Source organism: Nematolebias whitei, chromosome 16 (assembly GCF_014905685.2).
Source record: "Nematolebias whitei isolate Nwh7 chromosome 16, NemWhi1, whole genome shotgun sequence".
Lineage (NCBI taxonomy): Eukaryota > Metazoa > Chordata > Actinopteri > Cyprinodontiformes > Rivulidae > Nematolebias > Nematolebias whitei.
In genome coordinates this window covers 29,647,695-29,669,810 of record NC_056513.1, presented here as the reverse complement: position 1 = coordinate 29,669,810, position 22,116 = coordinate 29,647,695, and the positions used below count along the sequence as shown (strand labels likewise).

Below are 22,116 nucleotides of genomic sequence, written 5' to 3'. Positions count from 1 at the left end.
ACTGACAGCCTCAACAAGTTCAGTGTAATGGATGGAAAAAGACATCTCACCGCTGAGTGTCTGTAGGAAACTCTTGTAACGTCTGTGTCAAAAGTGCATGTGTCTACAAAATAAAAAGTACTTTCCCAGATTTGACCTGGAAGAGAGAAAGGTGCAATAATTTCATTAAAGGCCGAGCATTTCTCGAAGGAATGCATATCGCCTGACACTATGTGGACCAGAGATTTACACTAGGATCCTCTAACGCTGGTTGAGTTTCAGCATCTTGGTCAAACCTTGAAACTGACATTACACAAGAACTCACTCTCTGTGTTGGAAATATCTCTCAGCTATTACCACATCACATTTTATTTTAGCATCTGTAAAATTCACTGAATTCTAAACATTTTTGTGTTGGCTAATTTTGATTGGCAGGGGCTGCCATCTTGAATTGAATGGGCTCCAAGAGTTAATCAGGTGTGAAAGTTTCATTCAAATCCATCCAGTGGTCCACTAGATATTTAGCAAACAGACAAATAGTGCTGACTCGAACAGTAATGCCAGAACTTATAAGCATGATCTTGTGCAAAGAGTGCACAAGTGTGAGTTGTGGATCACTCTCAGCTACTACCACACATGTTTTTAGACCAACATCTGTAAACTGAATGAGTTATAACCATTCACATAATTTGATTAGTTGTGTTTCCTCTACCGTTATCCAAGGAGGGCGCCCCGCCCTGTCAACAGAACAAAGAGTCTCGCCTACTGAAATTGTTCTTAACCCACAAGCCCTAGGCCTGTAGCAATAAACAATAAATCAATTAATCGCATGATGAATGAAAATTATCAACCTCATTTTCATTTATCGGCTTCATCGTTGCTTCGTGTCTCTCTCTTTCTACTGAAGACACTGAATGACAAAAGGCTCAACTCCGGTGCTCTTCACTGACCCCTCCCTTTCTCTTTAAAATGCGTTTTAATTACCCCAAATCATGTTTTTAGATTGTTAAAAGCAGCTAAGCTGAGAAGCTAAGCTACAAGCTAAGCTAACAAGCCGACCTCGGGAATAAACCTCCGTCTTGTTGAGCTCCAAAATTTACAGTCGAGCTCCAAAATTCACGGTTGAAACCCGTGCCTTCATGTAAAAAGTTGTTTTTCTCTGCAAAAAGAAGCAGAGAACTTGTTTACTGAATTTTTATTAAAAGCTTTGTGTGAAAAATGCTATGCTAAAGAGCTCAAACCACCGAACGTTTGCCATGTCACCATGTCACGTCAAGGAACCTCCCTCCCATTTTTTTTCAAGAGACATGCTGCTCAACAATCCATCCTTTGCAACATTTTTCAGTCAGGTCATCTGGACAGTTTCTTTGTGCTGAACTAAAGTGGAACAAACCAGTTATGTTGGTGCTAAGATGGTCTCTTTGGCACGCCCCCTCCTCCATTGCCGGCCCTCTTCCTTGTTGACAGTCGTGTCAAACTGGTTGAAAACAACAAAGTCCATGCTCAATAATCCAGGTATACAATCCAACATTTTTCAGTCAGGTCATCTGGACGGTTTCTTTTTTTGTGCTGATACGTTTCGCCTTCGATCCAGAAGGCTTCATCAGTCAAGGAAACACACAACAAAAAAGATTCTTCGCCCAACAGCTTACTCCAAAGTGGAACAAGCTAGTTATGTTGGTGCTAAGATGGTCTCCGGATGAAGGAATGAAGCCTTCCGGATCGAAGACGAAACGTTTAAGCACAAAAAAATAAACTGTCCAGATGACCTGACTGAAAAATGTTGGTTTGTATACCTGGATTATTGAGCATGGACTTTGTTGTTTATCCATCCTTTGGTTCAAACAGTCTTCTACTGCCATCGGGTGGCCAAAAAAGGTACTACACTCCAAACAAATCAACATTTCTTCAAAATTTGACAATTAATTATTCTTAAATTTCAAAGAATATTATTGTTTATCGCAATAATTTCTGAGAAAATTAATTGCCCAGCAAAATTTCTTATCGTGACAGGTTTAACAACACCCACCCCCCAGTTAACAACTGCCAATACCGACATTGAACTTCGTTAGCGGCGTGCAATACAGATGCGCTAGCTAAAAAGCTACAGACGTAGCGCTCTGCTTCTCTCACATACCCACCCTTGTCAACAACTGTCACCACTAACGCACAGGCACGCAACCATCTCCACCACAATACCTCCCCCCCACCCCCTGTTGACAAAATCTGTGAAGACATGATCGCCCTGCCAAGGCAATTGACCTGGGGGAAACACTGGACTGCCATATTAAGTTGGGCTGACTTCTAAAGTTAGTCACATGTAGCTTAACGAATACCTTCAGAAAGGTTTTTAAAATCTGTGCAATGTTTAAAGAGACATTTTGCTAACAGACAGACACAAACACAGAGACATGGGAAAATAACATTATTGCCCACCTTTAGCATTTCAGCTGCCGGGGATAAAAAGTCTTTGCCGTCTAAAGAGAACATGGAAGCAAGTTTTAAAATGTATCTGTAGATGATACAAAAAAGCTTCTTTAAAATATTCACCTGAAAACTCCAGTATAAGATTAATGAAAAATAAAATCTAATAAAGTATCAAGTTTGCAAAGACGCTATCTTAGCAGCATCTAGCAGAAAACTAGTATGGCAGTCAGTTCTTTATTAACAAAGGTGGATCTGATTACCAATAAAAATCAAATCTGATAAAATTCTCCTTCTTCCTGTTGTGATTAAATTATTTTTCTACAAAGATGAAATAAAACAATGAAGCTAGGCTAAACGTGTGCTTTCTTTTCAATAATATCAAATGGTAAAAATTCTACACTAGTTGCCGTCACCAGTTTAAAAACTCTTCCATGATGTCTAAGCTGCTTTGTGCAACTTGAAATAATGAGATAAAGAGCAGTGTTGAGGGGAGTAAAGTGAATAAAAGTGAGATTTCACACCTATAGAGAGGGTGGCCGGATAGTGAGTGGGTGGCACGGCTGTTATTCATACGATGTCAGTCTGCCAGGGCACCACCTTGGGCCCTCTAAACCACCCCCCACACAACCATCCTCTTTTTCTCTGACGCTATGTTCCCCCTGCCCCGCCACACCAGTGCCCATCTGCTAGGACACGTTAACCGCTGGCGCCTGGGACTATTTAGCCTGGCGTAATTAGCCCCCAGACACCAGCAGCCTGGTTTTAAACAGATGTGGGGGTGGAGTAGCACAGGCAAAGCAACTCAACACCACCAACAAATGTTTGATAAAAAAGAAAACAGAGGCAGTGGTGGTGGGGGGAGAAGAAGCGACCTAGTTAAAAGAAATGATGCAACTCGTGTTACAGCACAATGGGCAGTAATGATGACGACCTCCGTCGCCACAGTTGAAACAGGATGAGCAGCAGAAACTTAATTAGGTTTTGTCCATTTGCTGTACTGACAAAAAATTATAAACATAACAGTCAGATTGTGGTTTTGAAGAAATAGGCTTAAAACTAGACTCCTATTACATTTTCCCTATCCAGGTATCCCTACTGGGTTTGACCTTTAGCAGAGGACAGGAGGAGGTCACGGTGTGCATGCCCTTCAACCTCATGACTGTAATCACACATGACTAGAACGGCAGTGACCTTTCCATGGTTTTCCTTTCCTCCTCACCGTCTTTTTCTCCCCCCTGCGGGGTCATTTGAGGGTCCAGACTCTTGTCAAGGCTGTCACTCTAGACAGCCCTCTCCATCTACCGCCCCCACTGTTGCCATGGCAATGGACGGCACTGAGCTCCAAGGATTGTGTGAGGGGGCAGAGGGAGTCTGTGGATGGATGAACGTTGCGGCATCTTTCCCTAACCTAGGTCAACCTGGCAGAGCCGGTGTAAGTGATGGAAGGGGCTAAACGCTGGCAGTGGCGCTTTCGACGCTGAACAAACTGGCAGGACAACATCACGAAAAAAACAACAGTAACAAAGACAACAAAAGAACACAGGTAGAGGTGGTACAGAAATTGCTGGTTCTTTGTTTAAGCTCTTAGTCGAACATCTTACATTAGGGTTTTTTTTCCTGCACACAGAAATATGCACACACACACGGAGAAATGTGACCCGAGGGCAGGCAGCAGAGCAGCACATGTGTAGTACCACCGAGTTACCAACCAGCATGAGTCACTGTGAACACCGGTCGACCCAGAGAGAACAATGGTAACTGGTGTGTGAGGTGTCTGTCAAGCATGCACACACTGGCACAAGATGAAGCGCCGCGGATGGAGCAACGTTTCACTGCAGCACCATCATGCTGCCATTTGCTTTAGGGCTTTCTTGATTTTTTAACATTGTGGATGCACGTTTGCCCAAGTGTAATCTCTAATGGCCAAACAGGTCTGTAGTTTATGTGTATTTGTAAAAGGAATGTAGGCTCTGCAGCATGCTGAGAAGTTATTAAAGAACAACAATATGCAATTGGTGTGCACTGAATTTATTGTATAAATAAATTTATTGCCATTTGCCAAATGGGAAAGGGGGTTATGTTTTTAGCCAAATTGCTTGTATGCTCATATATATACACAAACACACAAACACACACACACACCGGTATATATTAGGGCTGGACAATAATTCGATATCAATATATGTTGCGATATACTTTTATTCAATAACGGTGATAAGAGTTTTAAGCACATTCTCGATATTTCGATATGATTACAGTGTTTCACTGACGCATTTCTTCTTCTATTTGGGTTGAAGCGGCCACTTCAGTTTCAACCAGGACATAAAAAAGGTGCGACGCAATTATGTTTTTTTGGGGGGTTTTTTTTGCAACAAAACAATGTAAGTGCGTGGTGACGTAGATGTTACGCAAAGCTCGAGTCTAGAAGGCATTAACGATAGCAGGCTAGGCTAGGCTAATCTCCAACACGCGTTACGTTTTCGCTTCAAAATGAGTGCCCACGACCGTCAGAATGTGACTGAACAAGTTTTCACAAGCAAAGAAAAAGCAGACGACATAATTGATAAAAGAGGAAAGACTAATTTGGCGGTGTGGAAGTGGTTTGGCCTTCTAAGATCTGATAAACTGCAGGTTTCAGTCGTGTGCTGCAAAATGTGCCGGAGAGTCGTTCCAACTAGCGGTGGGAACACATCTAACTTGTTCCACTTGATAGAAAATGCTGAGTCAGAAGATGAAACACAATAAAAGTTTGAGCCAACGTGTCCCTGAAACAACAGCCCCAGCTGTATCAAAAGAGAAACACATGCAGCCAACGTTAGGTTATGTTGTTGATTAAAGTTAAAACTATTAATATCGACAAAGTTGAGAGTTTTGTGTTTATTTGACGTGATTTCAAATTTCTTTGAAGGCTAAATACAAATAAAAGGTGGACATTAATTTATTTGTACAGTTTTTCTGAGGTTTTTATATTGTTTATATCGATATCGAATTATATCGTTATCGACCGAAATTAAGAAATATATCGTGATAAAAGTTTTGGCCACATCGTCCAGGATTTTAAAGAAACTCTCAGGAAGTAATTATTCGATGCGCATCAACAAGTCAATAACATTTGAAGTCAACTCAAATCAAGATGGCCACAACAGCCACAAAATGGCTTGAACTTAAGTCAGATTTACAAATATTGAACAAATATTGGTGTGGTAATAACAAATAGTCATCCCCAACAAATACTGAGGGTGAACCCATCTCTCAAGATCTTACAATATCACAAACCGTCATATACAAGTTTGACCAAATCAGCTGCAACTCTGTCCCTTCTCATCATACGATGATCTTTAGTTTAAAATCTGGCATAAAGGCGGTAGATAAAAAGCATTTCTTCAAAAAATGTTCAGTCTTTAAATGTTTCTGTTTTTCCTGATCAAGTAATGCCAATGCACACAGACAGATACTGTACTTCACAGCTCGTTTTATTCTTGACAAAGATAATTTTCTTCACCAACCCACAGACAAACAGCTGTTTGTGACGCTCTTCAGCTACACTTGGCATTTTACAGTCATAAACATTAGTCCAAATGAACATCTGCTTTACAACTAAACCTGGCAGTGAAATACCATATACTAAGTTAAAAACGATGACATTTATGTAATGTCAAAGGCACAGGCACACACATCGTGCTACAACATAAGGAGCCAAGTTTAAGTTGCTGCCTAAGGATTTGTTACGAACATTCTTAGGGAGCAGAAAACATAAAGACTAAAACATGCTGCACTGAAAGATGTCGGAGTAGCACACACAGGTTGAGGAATGGCACAAATGCTTCTTTTTTTTTTTTACAAAGAACGTCACACTAGTCAAGGTTAAGGTTTCAGTTTAAAAAAGCAAGCGACAATATAGCAGCAATTGGTTTTGATTTGTCTGGCTTATTCAAACTGATAAGGCTTCAGAGAAACAATGACTGCAGCCTTCTCAATAACTTTTTGAGCTAATGGCTCAGAGTACGAGGCTGGAGTCATTTCCAACATCAACACATACAGTAGATGTTCTGTGCAGTGAAAATGTTGGTGAACACAGACTGTTTAAACTGATCACTGATGAAAATGTCTAACCAGCATCACAGGCATGAAAAGAGTTAAGAAGTCATAATCAGCTGCAGCTGTCAATCAATTGTGTACAGTGAGATTACATACATGTTCAAGAATCTAATAATTATTGCACAATGAATTTATCTTTATTCTTTATCATGCAGCAGTCCCAGCTGAATGCATGCAGCTCACAAACTTCACTTTGTTTTATGTAACTAAAGACAAGATCATGAAATCTGATCCACATCAAAAGCATCATATTGTGAACATTTGAATAAGACGGTTTTGATCCTTTAATTTTATGACCATGTTCCTCAGGGGGGAAACTAACCACCTTAATAAACTATATAAATAATTTTAAATGTTTTTTTCTATTAAAAAAACTAGTCCGTCTTTTAGAGCTGTATCAGCCCGAAATTAAAAAAAACATCTAACTTAAATTATTTTTTCATTATAACTCTTTAAGGGTTTTTTTGTTCAAAAGCTCTACACTACAGGTTTTTTAAATTGATTAAATTTTTTACAGTAATTTTAAGCATTGTATTTTCCTCCATTAGACCACCCTCTGGGTCAATATCCACATCCTCCTCTGTTCTCCAGAGCTCAGAACTGATGCTTGGTTCTGTTGGCCCAGTCAGAGGGCTCCTGGACCCCCTCCTCTCCACAGAGTCAGACCTGCTAGTGGGGCTCGGCTAGCTCTTCCTCTCTTTCCTCTTCTAAAACAACTCATGATCACTCTCTTCATCAACAAAGTCCTCTCTGTCTGACTCAGACTTTATGTCTCCTTCATGATCCTCTCCTCTGAGACGTTCTGACTCCAGTTCCGTCCTCCTCTGTGTCCGCTTCACTTTCTAAAATAGTTTCACTGTTTTGACTCAAACACACTCAAACTGACTGTACTAAACAATAAATAGAGATGCACCGATCCGATACCAATATCGGTACTGATATGAAAAAACTATCGTGACAATGTGACCGATCCATGACTGGGCAGATCTATTCACTAATTCTGTGCTTCGTGCTCTGAGTGACACGCTAGCATACTGACTGAACAAATTAAAGTGGTCTTGTTTTTACATGTTTGACCAAGCTTGTGAAGCTCTTGGTGTGTTTAAGTGTGCTGTTATGGTGCAGAGTTTTCAATAAATTTGTAATTCAGTACATTCATGTCTGCGTTTAACAAAACAAATGTTTTAAGTTAATTCAGCACTGGGTTTGTAAGTGCAAACATCCAGGTAGACAACAAAAATGGCTAAATCATGTCATCTGGACCCGTTTCAGAAACGGCTCTAGATGACACAATTTAGCCATTTTTGTTAATTCAGCACAGTTTTTCCCAGATCGGCATCAGATCAGTATCGGGTGACTATAAAACACGGGTATCGGTATCGGATTGGGAGTGGGGGGGGAGAGAGAGAGTGGATCGGTACATCCCTAACAATAAACAACACTAACTATAAAACCCAAACACGCTAAATATCACAAATCTCTCAAACCTCAAGACTCACTCCCGCTCTCGCTGTGACTATCGTGCCAAACTTCATTCAGCTTCTGTGTCTTTTTCTTTCTGTAGATTGTTTTCGGCGCTTGACAAATAACTTCAAGACTCCATCAGAAAAGAGAGGGGAGGTTGTTTATCTGTTCGGCGGGGGTGGGAGGTGAAAGTGGAGGGTGACGGGGCTGTTTCGTCTCCGAGATTGCACGTCTTTGCCACAGCCTCTCGCTCTGACGCGCTTCAGATATGATTATTTTCAGACAAAGATGTGGCGTGGATTATTTATCATAACTCTGTTTTTACTTGACCTATCAACACATTTAAAAAAAACTGGTATGTATTTTAAAGTCTGTACTTTTGACAAATTAAACTAGAGTTGCTCAGAGTCCGTGTCCTTCCGGCTAGAGCGACTGAAATCGGTCATGTGACTACCACGTGCTGACATGTCCGTTGACTCCAATAGAAAAAAATAAATTGTCAGTAAGCGTAGGTGACAAAATCGCTGCCTGCCACCTGTTAAAGGTAGTGACTGTTTCAGTACTTTATGTCCTTTCACACGGGAACATTTTGTTCATGTTTAAGATACTAGTCAATCAGTCAAATATCAATATTAGTGCATGACCTGCTGTTATGTCTTAATACTTATGGTATTCCTTGAAATATTCTAGTAAGTTTTACTTGTTTGACTCAAATCTAAAACATACTGGATGCATTAAGTACATGCATTAATTAGAGACAATAGTTACATTTTAAAAAATGACAAGATTGTAACTCCAGTTAAAAATAAAATGTTTTTCAAGCACATACAAATCTACAGAGGATGGCACGTACCTGAAAGCTTAATCAGCAACTCAGAAGCTACTTTTACGTTGATATCCTGGCTAAGCAAGTTGTTTTTAGCCAAGGGGCTTCCGTCCTTCAGTTTTAGCGATGCTGGGTGCTCTGCTGTAGCCCCTGCTGGCCCATCCTGGCAGAAAGTGTCAGGAAAGCTTGGCTGAATCTGGCTCTGGGACTGTGAGGATGATCTTGGGCTCAGTGCCTCCATCACTTTGGGCTCTTCCTTTAGGTGGAATGGAGACTTGAGTGTTTCCCTCTGGTTGGCAGCTGAACACATAAAGACAGAAGAAACCAAAAGAATGAGAACACCAGCAATGCTCGAGTGAAGCCTGGATACAAGAAAGTAAGTGATGACAAAAAATAAAATAAAATAAGCTAAACTCTAAAATGACACAACGGACACTATTCATTCCACTGTCTACAAGAGTGATAGCATCAAATAGTAATTTCTGAATTCCAAGAAAAACAATTAAATAGTGAGGAGTACTGCACATAAATAGTACAAACAGCATGCTGACACAGCGCATGAAAATGCCAGTGCAATAAAACAACAAGGTGTAGGTTCTGACAGCCAAGCTGCAAATAAATATTTGATCTTCTCAGTATCAGCAACTAATTGCCAAAGTTTTTGCTCCCTTATTTGGCCTTCGCTCATTCATTTCTTTACACCCGATTTCTATCCATTCATTATTTTAACCTCCTTCTTGTTCAGGTCACGAGGGTCACTGGTGCCCATATCCAGCAGCCACTGTGCGAGAGGCAATGGCAACACCACCCAACCCCCCAAATATAAATAAGATAATGAATTTGAGAAGCAATCGGTTCAACTTTTACATTTCATTGCTGCAGTGTGTAGCCTATGTTAGGAAATAAATTTTCACAAGGATCGCTCTGGTCTGAAGTCATCTTAAAAAGAAACTGGGTCACATCTAATCTGCCTTAGATGAATAATTAATAATTAGACATGGAGCAAGTTTCGACAGCCACCAAGAGAAAACAGCAGGCCAAGCGCCTCTCTTTGTGTTGTTCAGTATGTTCCACTAATCTCTGAAGTGAAGGTTTGTTTAGAGCTGTAGCAATATACACATCTTCAAAACACCGAGGTTCTAAAATATGATCCAAAATACATTCCACTGAGTTAGCACAGCAGTAAGAAACAGTCTGAAATAAAAGAAAATGGGTACACTGAACATTTATTCAGAACTTTATAAACTAGAAAAAGAAAATAAACTTTCTGGAAACACCATTTTCTCTGTAAATCTTTCCACCTTGTTTGAGCTTTTTTTTTTTTTATTAAGAAGAAAACCATTAGAATGAATGGTGGTAAATGTAAAACCAGTGTTAGGTTTTGTAATGTTGCCTTGATATCGTTTGTAAAACTCTAAAAGAACTTGACTATAATCACACTTTGGTATTTGCATCTGTGGTGTTTAGATGTAGAAGTATTGCAAGAAGGACAAAGTAGCTTTGACAAATTAAAAAAAAGAGACTGGTCTTATAGTTACAGTTATATTATAAACAGGCTAATTTATTAATCTTTATAATTTACAAGACAATAAAAATAATAATACTGGCAATAATATATGAGGATAATAATAATAACTTTATAATTAGTTGTAACTGATACAAAAGATTATTTTTCACCATTTGAGTTTTCAAAATAAAATACATTGGTACTATGTGCGCAAAACGGTAAAAGTCATGCAGTCTAAAAAAATTACATTCAACTATTTGAAGTGGGGTTCTATAGAAAGATGATGATCAAGAAGTTATGGAATAAGCTCTAGCTAACTCTTGGAACAACATCAGTTTGGAGACACCCACCTTATCAACTAATCTGAGTGGGGACAGAACCAAGAAGGATTGCTGTCATCTTCAAACAACTCCAATCTCAAAACTGTTTCATAGCAGTAGCTGTCAATGCTATTTTATGAACACTTACCACACTGCTACTTTCTTATTAGACTGTTATTCCAGCAGGAATATTTTAGCATTCCTGCTGGAAAGTCCCATATTGCTATACGATGTATGGCTGATGCTATTGGTGCTTGGAAATAACCACATAATTACAGAATAGAATAGAAACAGCCTTATTGTCCCACGGATGGGAAATTCAAGTGTAGCAGCAGCAACAGATAAGATAAAAATATTTCACACAAAAGTTCCTAAATGTTAATAAAAATACTATATATAAAGAAAAATGTGTAAATCACTGTAATAGGAAACTAAAGGCTGAGTAAAGGTTTATAAAATAGCATTCACATACCGTAAATTCTGAACTATTGAGCGCACCTGACTATAAGCCACGCCCACTAAATAATAAAAAAATAAACATGTTGTTCATATATAGGCCACGCTTGTATATAAGCCGCAGGTGTCCACGTTGTAACATGAGATATTTACACAGAATTATTATTACTTTTTTACTTTTAATTAAATATGTACTGGTAACAGAAACACAGTAGCCTTCCAGGAAGTCATTGATCACTATCTTCACCTTCTTCCTATGCACTGCGCAGGAGGATCACAAGCTATCCTCTTCATCAAGCAGCCACCTTTCGAAACCCGTTGGTGATAGAGGATTTTTTACCCTGCTCCGCTGTCATGATCCACCGGCAGACTTGAGCAAAAGTTGCTCTTCGCATTTGGCCAGTTTTGGTAAACAAATTCTCGCCGCAAGTCATCAATGCCTCCCACCGAGCTTGGAGTGCTACATTAATGCACGAATCACACTTATATCGAGTGGCTGCAAATATTTAATTCCCCCCCCTCCCTGGGGGCACAACAGGAAGGGGAGGAGAAAACAATGGTGGGGGTAACAAAGTTTACTTCCACTGTGACCTGTTGGGTAATTTCACTGGTCAGTTTTTTTTAACCTTTATTTATACAGGTAGTTTCATTGAGTCATGAAGACTCACCCGCACAAGAGAGACGTGCATTGGGCAGCTATGTGAGTGCCCGGGTGTGACGAGACAACATCCTCGAATCCTATCCCTGGATTCTAAAGAAAACCACCAGATCGGTAAGAATTGCAGCTCTACAACGAAAGTGAGCGACCGTTGATGTGAGTTTTCCTGTAGATGACGATCCAACCCTAGCTACTAGGTTGGATTACGGGGTGAGATAAGGGTGTGGCTCACAGATGGAGGGCGTAAACAAGTCTGGCTGAACCACCTTCACACACAGCCTAAGCTGAACTAGTTTAAAATTACTCTGGGTAATACTGAAGCCGAACACTTAGTTCATTACAACCCTTAGAGGAGAGGCTGCAGTGGGGTTTAGCCATAACCTAAGTGGTATTCCCCACTGGGTAGAAACAACATGTTTTGGCGGCATGAAGCTTGTTAGTCCATCAAAAAAAAAAAAAAAAAAACGAGTCCAACAATTAGCTGCAGCATTGCATAAGCCACGGTGTTCAAAGCATGTGAAAAAAGTAGCGGCTTATAGTCCGGAAAATACGGTAGATCTAAATTTCTGAGACTGGAATCAATTTAAGGTGGCAACAATCTTTGCCTCAGTTGAACGTTGTTAGCTTGTCATCCCATTCAAAATTTAATTCTGTTTCTCCAACTTTAAGATGTACAAGGAGCCAAGATATTTTTTCTGCAAAATAATATTTCAAGAGATCTGGACGTAACGACACCTAATAAGGAGCTATGCAAATAAGATAACTTTAAACAAAAGAAAGCATCTATTCTGTATTTGAAAGCTACTGTGTGGCACCAACCACACTCAACACATGACAAGTTTACAGTCTAAAACACAACCCAGAAAGTCTTTCACACACACTGGGAAGAGATATAAAACAAGCATTCTTTGGGCAGACCGCTGTCCATTCTCCTTTGACCCCAGCAGAGATCTGCTCTGCTCCTTACCCTCACATCACACCTAACATCCCTCACCACCACAGGCAGTGGTGCGCCCATGGCTAGCACCATCAATCTGTGCCAACTCCTGCCCTTCTGATTAATGATGATCTGAACCAAAGGGCTTTGAGACAGGAGAAGAGAATGGGTGCGAATGTTTTCATCACTTGCGTGATGCCATGATGCCACAGTGCCACAGCATGGCAGATAGGAGCTGTGGTTCAAGAGGGCAAAAAACTGGAGGAGGGGGTGACCTTCAAGTTCAGGGGGCAGCGGTGCAGGGTAGCACATGGCACCAGCTGGAAATGCCACACTGTCGGATGTCAGCGGGCAGGCTAAGTATAACCTGGTCAGCACCTGGAAGGACGTCCTCTAATTATTAGCATGTTGGGGCCTTGTTGGATCAAAAAGCGACAGCGCACACGGTCATTGCTTACAAATACCCTAAACATTCACATTTGAACAACACATATTGATTACATGTGGAGAATCACTGCCAGATTTGATATATACTGAGATAAACTCGTTGAGCAGTGCATTAGCCACTGAAAAAGACACGCTCAACACAAACTTTCTTAAATTCTTCTCGTCTGTAGCCCCAAGAGTACAAAAACAACTTCAGGACATCTATTCACACAAAGACACACCACTCTGTGACCTTTTGTATTGTTGCTATAAATAGAGAGTATTTCCACTACTGTATCGTTGTTACAGAGACCATTGAATTATTTAGTAGCTTAATCCAATAGGCAAGTTTTTTATTTTTTTATTATTCATATATGCTGATGGCTCAAGAACAATAAGTCAGAACAACGTACTAACAAGAGGCCGTACTGTGGCAAAATTCAGCCAGCAACACCAAGTTTACACTTTTAGTCTTTTGTCTGTTAGAGCTTCACAATTGCAGTTACATTGCGACCATCCGGTCCCTAGCAGATCATTTTGTGAAGATAACACAGATCTGCAGAGGCGATAGGCATCTCTGGGTGACGGAGCTTCTGTTCTGTGAGCGTGCTGCTTATGTACTAACCCAGGCCAGTGTCGGCTCTCTGCGCATGATGCTATAAGGCAGCTTCCAGCTCTGGAGGGGCAGTTGTCTCAGTTTGTCTCCATGTTATCACACCCTTATGACACCTGCCACCGACACCACTTCCACCACCATTTTTTTACTTAGTGTTCTCTCCCTCACCCGCACCCCCATGTCTTGCCTCTCTCTTGTGCCTCATCCGTCTCACTGGCAGACGCTTGTCCACTCCACCTCACCTCTCGCTCCCCGGCCAGGGCTGCCGTCAAATAACTTCATTAGCTTTCCACCTCTGTCACACCGGCCTGCTCCCCTTCTAACAACCAACTGCAGTTTTCTCTGAGAGAGAAAAAAAAAGAAAACTGAGGGCTACGTAGGGGCAGGTTGAGAGCCCAACAATAGCTGACAGAGAGCTGGACACTGGACAGTGATACTGATGGCTGCAGTGGGGATGTATGGACCAAAGGTCAAACACAAAAAGCCTGCTTCTATTTGCTCATACAGCTCTGGGAGGCAAAAGAACCAACTGAATAAATCTAATATTCACAAAGATAAAAACTATAAAACTAACACATTTTGTGTCAAAAAGATTGCACAAACAAAGTTTTTGCAGTACTGTATTTCCTCTTAAACATAGTAGACAACCGTGTTTAGTAGAACTGTTGCGATAAACAATAAATCAATTAATTGCATGACGAATGAAAATTATCGACCTCATTTTCATTTATCGGCTTTATCGTTTCTTCGTGTCTCTCTCTTTCTACTGAAGACACTGAATGACAAAAAGCTCAACTCCGGTGCTCTTCACTGATCAGATTCTCTTTTCTCTTTAAAATCTATTTTAACTGTCCAAAATTGCGTTTTTGGATTGTTAAAAGCAGCTAAGCTGAGAAGCTAAGCTACAAACTAAGCTAACAGCCGGCCTCGGGGAAAAACCTCCGTCTTGTCAATGCTCCAAAATTCACGGTTGAAACCCGTGCCTTCGACTAAAAAGTTGTTTTTCTCTGCAAAAAGAAGCTGAGAACTTGTTTACTGATTTTTTTATTAAAAGCTTTGTGTGAAAAAGGCTATGCTAAAGAGCTCAAAATACACTGAGCGTCCACCATTTTGAAAACCGAAGAGAGACAGCCCATGTCACGTCAAGGAGCCTCCCTCCCATTTTCTTGCTGCTTGCTCCCTCACTATCCATCCTTCGGTTCAAACAATCTTATACTGCAATCTAGTACTACACAATACTACAAGGTACTACACACAAAACTTAACCAACATTTCTTAAATTTGACAATAATTACTAATTATTGTCAAATTTCAAATATTATCATTTATCGCAATAATTTCTGAGACAGTTAATTGACCAGCAAAATCTGTTATGACAGGCCTAGTGTTTAGTTGTCATAAGATTGCTCACACTCTTATGGTTAAAGCTGGAATAATGTAATAAAAATGCAGCCACAAAAAAAGCACATCCATCCATAGTTAATATCCTTCCTTACATATTACAGTAGAAATGCAAGATGTACTCCCGGGAAGAAAAAAAAAGAGAGATAAATAAGACAACTGCAGAAACACCATGACAGATGCGACACCTCCCACAACCCCATGCATGCCAATTATTCACACCCAGCCAGGGTCAAGCTCATTGTGCCTGTGTCAATGCTCAATGCGGGGGAGGGGGTGGCGTGGTTGTTCAGAGGGGTGTGCATTGCCCGCTGTCATTATTAACTTGGGGTCCACTGGGCACAGTGGTAGGAGCTGTGCATTGCAAAGTGTCACAGTGGTTTTCATCTCTGAATCAAAATGTGGATCACACTGGAGCGAAGATAAAAATCAAAGCGCATCACTACACAGAAAGCAGGGCAGCTCAAAAAACTGACGCGCTTATTATGTCAGAGGTTCGAGAGATTCAGATTATTTTTTTGCCCAGGGAGGTCAACACACTGTGGCTTCCTCTTTGCGTCTTATTTTGTCTCGCTCTTTCCAGCTTTTAAACATCTACACCCACCCACCTCATCCCAACTATATGACTTGTGGGACTCAAGGCACTGAGACAGCAGTGTAAAAGCAGGAGCGATGAGGTGCTCGTGCACACACTAAATCTGGGTTGGCAGGGAGGTCAAAAGAAATGGAGTCTAGCGGTCCCAGTGGGAACTTCCTCACCTCTGCCTCCCTGGCAGCTGCAGCGTCCCAGGTAAGCCTGAACAATCTAAACCTACACACCGACACCACCCTCCAAAGTGAGAATTTTGTGATCAAGGCAGCAGTTTTTACTTAAAAAACTAAACATAATATTGTGCATTCAGGTTCAGCACCGTCTTCCCCTGTCCCTTCTAAGCTACATCCGTTCTCCTTGAATCATGTTCTAAGTACGATGTCCAGAACATGAATGGAACTGAACTGAATGACATTGGAAAGGAGTCATCTTTGCTCCTCTGGGAGTTGCGTGGACTTGATTGTGCAGTCTTGGAGCAAACTGCGACGGGCACACAGGGGGCATCTGTACGGATCCAGGGCGTGCAAGATCGTGGGGGAGTTAACGAAGATGTCTCAGTCCCCTCGCATGCTGGTGTGGGTCACAGGATGGTGCTGAGGGCGCTAATAATGTCAAATTATGTATTCCTTTTTAATTATGAATTATGCATAAATTTTTAATCAATCTAATGTTCCCAGGGTTTGTTTCCTTCCATCCTACCTCAATATCTCAATCTAATTACACAGCATTAAGCAGAAGAATGGCAGTTGGAGCCTCGACCCTGGCGCTCAACCTCAGTCAACCTTTTTCCATCAATCTTGCCACTTTCGCCAGGCTCATCTCTGATATTTTGCATCATGTTGCAATGCATCTAAACAGAGCCTGGACCTTCAGAACCTTGTCAACAGCGCATCTCTGAAACTTACAGGCAGCCACAAAGAGGAAAAGTTGGATGATAATGTTTTTGTCTGCATGGGCGTGTCTGTATGTGTACCTATTAACAAAATATCTCATGAACTCTGGGTACAGGTCAGTTGATTTTACAGATATTGTGCCAAGAGTTGGTGTGGTATTAGTTATAACTGATTCCCATCACATATTCTGAGCACTAACAGATTAAATTTTTTCATTAGGTACTTGGAGTTAACTCTGCATGGTAACATATTGTGAACCTCTGGATGGATAAACAAAACTTTCAGTAAATAATCAATGGACATATACATATAAATCTACAACTGATTGTTTTGAGCAAACTTAATTCAAGATGGCCACCACAGCCTACTATTGAAATCACAAAGTTGACTATAACTCAGTTTTACAAATATTGGGCTAAAATATGGTGTGGTTGGAATAGAGTCATTCACAAAACAATCCAAGCGCTACTTGTAGCACGATTTTGCAAAAAAAAACAAAAAAACTTTCCCTTTAACTGTTGGAGTCAACTCCACTTGTTAACAAAATATCTTACGAACTATTGGACAGATTTAATTAACCTTTCAGAAAGTAATCATTAGCTGTGAATCTATAACTGAGTAACTTTGCCAGTCAATCCAGTCCAAGATAGCTGCCACAACTAATTAGCGTTAGCTAACTCAAAATAGCTATAACTTAATTTTGAGTTGATAGAAGTAACAATAAAGAGTTAAGGCTTGTTTATACTTCACAAGATGCAAGACACCCGATCTTCTTGACGTGATAGTGAGTTATTTTGTGCATGGACCATTTATACTCTAGAAGAAACCACGGGGGAGAATTCCTGGTAAGACTTTCCACTATAGCACACATCACAAACTAACAGAAATTACTGTAATTTCTGGACTATAAGCTGCTACTTTTTTCACACGCTTTGAACGCCACAGATTACACAATGCTGTGGCTAATTTATGGATTTCTTTGTTTTTTTGGGGACAGGCTAACGAGTTTCATGCAGCCGAAACATTTAGCTTTGTACCACCCGGGTGCTCACATAGCTGCCCAATACACGTCTCTCTTGGTGGAGTGGGTCTTTGTCAATCAATGAGGCTACCTGTACAAATAAAGGTTAAACAAAAAATCTGACCAGTAAAATTATCAAGCGGGTCACAGTGGACCAATGAAACGGGGAGGGGAGAATGGTGGTGTATGCTTTGTCTACCCCCCCCCCCCCCCCAGTTCTCTCCTGCCTTTTGAAACAGGGTTTCAAAAAGAAAGCCCCACACTCAAAGGCAAACAAAGTTTCCTCACTCCCTGTTTCAAAAGGCAGCTGAGGGGAGGACAAGCTTGCGCAGGTGAAGATCAGTGACTTCCTGGTAGGATACAATTTTTGGATTTATTTCAACGAGCCGTATTACAGACACTGTTCAGAAAAAAACATTTACAGTACATATTTGTGTATGTCACAGGTAGATATTTAATTAAAACTTTTAAAAAATATTCCTGTGCAAATATCTCAAGTTACAATGTGGACACCCACAGCTTATAGACAAGTGCTGCCTATATATCTACAAAATTGTATTATTTTGTTATTTACTGGGCGCGGCTTATATTCGGGGTGCGCTCAATAGACCGGCAATTGCGGTAAATAGTGACAGCATGGTTTGAAGAGGAAGTGTTTATTTTCAGTTGATGGAAGAGTTGGAGGAGAAAGGTGGAAACTTCTGTTGGCATTTCTGTTAACGGAGAAGAGGAGCCATTTTTGTAAATTTGTCACAAACAGAACGCCACTGTTTCCTACAGACAGTGCAGGAGCATGTCCCTGGGCCTCCCCGCTGAGGCGCACTCCCTCCCAGTTTGTACAACCACAGCTGGATGGGAGAAGCATGCTCTCACTCAGACAACACAGCCATGGAGAGCCGCCTGCGTCAGTGCGCTGTCTCCTTTATGCACCAAACTCGTTCAGTCTTCTTCCACAAGTTTTTTGACATCTTAAGTTGTGATGGAACAGTTGCCAAGATTACGTTTTTTTTAAACAGCCTCAGCCAAATGCTTCTCAGTGGAGCAAGTGAAATTGTCTCCATTTTGTCCATAAACAAACACCTGTCAGTAGAAGGATGTTGCTTATAGGTTACACATTATCAACTCCCCAGACAAGTGACAAGATGTAGGTAAAGACAACGAATCCCTCAACAACCACTGTTGCAGCAACTTTGAAAACATTATTTTGTCCCCAACTGGTTTAGCAGAGCTAACCAGAGGCCAGAAGTGGAGGAGTGAAGATCTGCGGCTATAAAGAGACACTCTTTAATGGTGGGAAAAGAGGAAAAATGAAATGCTCAATTTTCATTTTGAACTTGATAACTACTCCCAAGGATGATACATTTGGGTAATATCATTGAAATATTCTAACAGCAATCTTTACGCCAACATATTCCAAGTATAAACGTATGACCATACTGCATAAACTCTTTAATTTAGTTCATTAATTAGTGCTGCACTAAGTTACAAAGTGGTTGGTTTTAATATGTAGAGATTTTTAGTCTACTCAACTGCTACTATTTACAAAGTTGCATGTAGGAATGACTTGCCACTGACAAAAATACAAAACATTTTGGGCCTGCAAAGAAATACTATCAGCTGTTAAGTCACAAGTATGAATCACTGGCTTTTATGTAGATTTTTTTCTTCTTTTGTGTATTCCAGCGCACCTTTAAAACAGCATGACAGAAGGAGGGTGCCAATAAATTGACTTGGATGTCCCTTGGAGGTCCCACAATATCCAGCATGAATCATCACCAATTTAGATGAGTCAGCTTTTAAAGATTAATTTTTAAAAAGAGAACTCTTCTTTATTCATCCTAATGTTGTATCAGCTTGGCAGAGTGTTTAGACGGATTTAAAAAATCAATTTATGATCTTGCTGTAATTTTATTGTTTATGCAAGGTATGTGAAAAAAAACTTGTGTTTACACTGTTGTTATATAGAAGCCATGTGAAAAAAGGCAACATCTGTTTTGGGGGAAATTTCTATACCTGTCTTTAAAACAAATCTGCTAAACAAAAAACAAAGTGGATCTTTTTCTTTAAATAAGTCCAAATAGACACTTAAGTAGCTTATGAAAACTTCAAGCGTAGTCTTTTATCAGTTTGTAGTCAAAAGGTATTTGAAAGGCAAACAAGAGTTTGTGAAAAGGATAAAAGTGAAAGATGAAAATGAATCTGGGTAAAAGTGAAAACATGCATAAAACCCGTCATATAACCAATAGTTAAACTGCTTTACTGCAGCTCAGACCTGAAGTAACAAACATAGAAAATGTTTATTGAGTGAATGTTTCATAAACATTCACACTATCGTGATCCATTTTTCTTGCCTACGTTTCTCAGCACGTTTCTCTTTCCGCAGTTTTCAAGCTGTTTCAACAATTCATAAATCAGAACGTTCAGCTCTTTCAGGACAATCTTGCTATGTCTTTTGGTAATGGTGCAATTTTAGCCATTTCAAATATTTAGCCTGTTCTGCCCCCCCCCCCCCCTTTCAGAAAATGAATTGACCTCATTTTCCATCCTTCAAATCTTTAGATCTGTTTACAACCTTTTACTGCTCCTTTCACATTTTGTTCTGGTTCAGCTTCTTTCAGCTTCCTTGTGCAAATTTACGCATTTTTTCAGCTGTTTTGTGCAAATTTAAACTTTTTTCAGCTACTTTCAGCTGTATTTTTAGCTGTGCTCCGCTCCTTTCAGATTCTTTCTGCAAACTACAACATTTTTGTTCTTCTAACTTGCTTTTGCTAATTTCAGCTTGTTCTGCTCTTCAGTTTATTTCTGCAAGTTTCTGCTTTTTCTACTATTTCTGCTACTATTCAGCTGTTTAAGATAATTTAAGCCTTTTCAGCTAATTACAATTTTTTTTTGCACACATTTCAACTTTTTTTAGCCTAATTCAGCAAAAATGTGTTCTTTCCATTTCATTCTTGTAATTTCAGCTTCTTTCTGCTTTTTAGCTATTTTTCAGCTGGGTTGTTTTGTACTAATTTCAGCTTTTTCAGATAATTTCCATTTTTCGTGCTCTTTTCTGCTTCTTTCTGCATAATTAGGCAAACATGTTGTTTTTGCTTTCTTTTGCTAATTTAAGCTTGTTCTACTTTTCAGCTAACTTTTTTAGAATTGTTTTTGCTAATTTCAGCCGTTTTCTGATAAGTTCAAGTTTTCCATGATAATTTCTGCTACTTTCAGCCTAATTAACTTCTTTCTGCTAATTTCAGCTTGTTATTGCTCTTTTCAGCTTTTTTGAGCTAGTTTCAGTTTTTCTGATATTTCGGCTAATATTTAGCTGTTTTATGCTAATGTAATCTTTTTCAGCTAATTCCACATTCTTGAGCTCATTTCAGCTCCTTCCACTTCCCTTTTCATAGGTTAAGCTTTTTTCTGCCTTACTGGCAAATTTTTGGATGTTGTTTTGCTAATTTTAGCTTTTTTATTTTATTTATTTTATTTACCCTTTATTTATACAGGTAGTCTCATTGAGCCACGAGAACTCATTTTCAAGAGAGACCTGTTTTAGGGAGCAGATGGTGGGGGTTAAGGACCTTGCTTATGGGGCCAAGGTGGGGCGAATGAGGGTGGGGGCAGGTGTAGGTGCTTCATCTGCCCCACCCACATTTTTGATGTTGTCTGTACCGGGGCGTGAACCGGCGATCTTCCGATCACAGGCCCACCTTCTCTAACCTCTGCGCCACCACTCTCCCAAAAGTTGATTTCCTAATTTTTATGCTCACTTCTGCTTATTTAATCATAATTTTTCTATATGTGTGTTTTTCTAAATGTGTTCTTTCTGCTTTCTTCTGCTTGTTCTTTCATTTCAGCATTTTATTAGCTAATTTCAGACGTTTTTCTGCAAGTTCTTCTGCAATACGCATTCACACTGCATTTTCGCAAGAAATGCAATTCCTAGTTTTTCTTACAAATGTTATTTCTGGTGACAGTAAAAAAAATCCTAAAACTCGAGACAAAAGGGAACCAATCTCTTGCTTCATGACTGTCTTCATTTGTTGTCTCTGTAGTGATACACGTGAGGTACGTGTCACTTGTTGTATGGCAAATATATGAATTATATATGCATACAATATTCACGAGTTCTTCATTTTTCTGACTGTAAATGCCGTGCACCTGTGAAGTGTGTACCTTGGTCCGAGTTCACCCTAAGGGGAAGTCCAAACCTTGAAAATACATGATTCATTAATAACATAGCAGTGGTTTGTGCTGTGTCATTAGGGGCTGGTAGACATTCTACCCATTTGGTAAACGCGCAGGTTACCGTGAGAAAATATTTATTTCCTCTAGAGGTCTTAGTGAGTGGTCCGACCCAGTCAATCTGGAGGTCCGACCATGGAAATGCAATGCCTCTACTATGCAGTGGTGCTCTGTGAAGTGGTCTGGATGGTTGAAACTGGCCACAGATCAGGCACCCTTTTATGTAGTCCTTGACATCCTTTTTCATTCCAGGCCAATAAGCAAT

The 22,116-nt window shown here is 40.1% G+C and overlaps 1 protein-coding gene across 1 annotated transcript in view; it reads right to left on the bottom strand.

The window, feature by feature from the left end:
- znf827 (zinc finger protein 827) overlaps positions 1 to 22,116 on the bottom strand; it is a 121,479-nt gene that overhangs the window by 59,197 nt on the left and 40,166 nt on the right. The window contains exon 6 of the mRNA XM_037689848.1: positions 8,822 to 9,094. Within this exon, the coding sequence (XP_037545776.1) occupies positions 8,822 to 9,094 (273 nt within the window). The remainder of the gene's footprint in view (positions 1 to 8,821; positions 9,095 to 22,116) is intronic.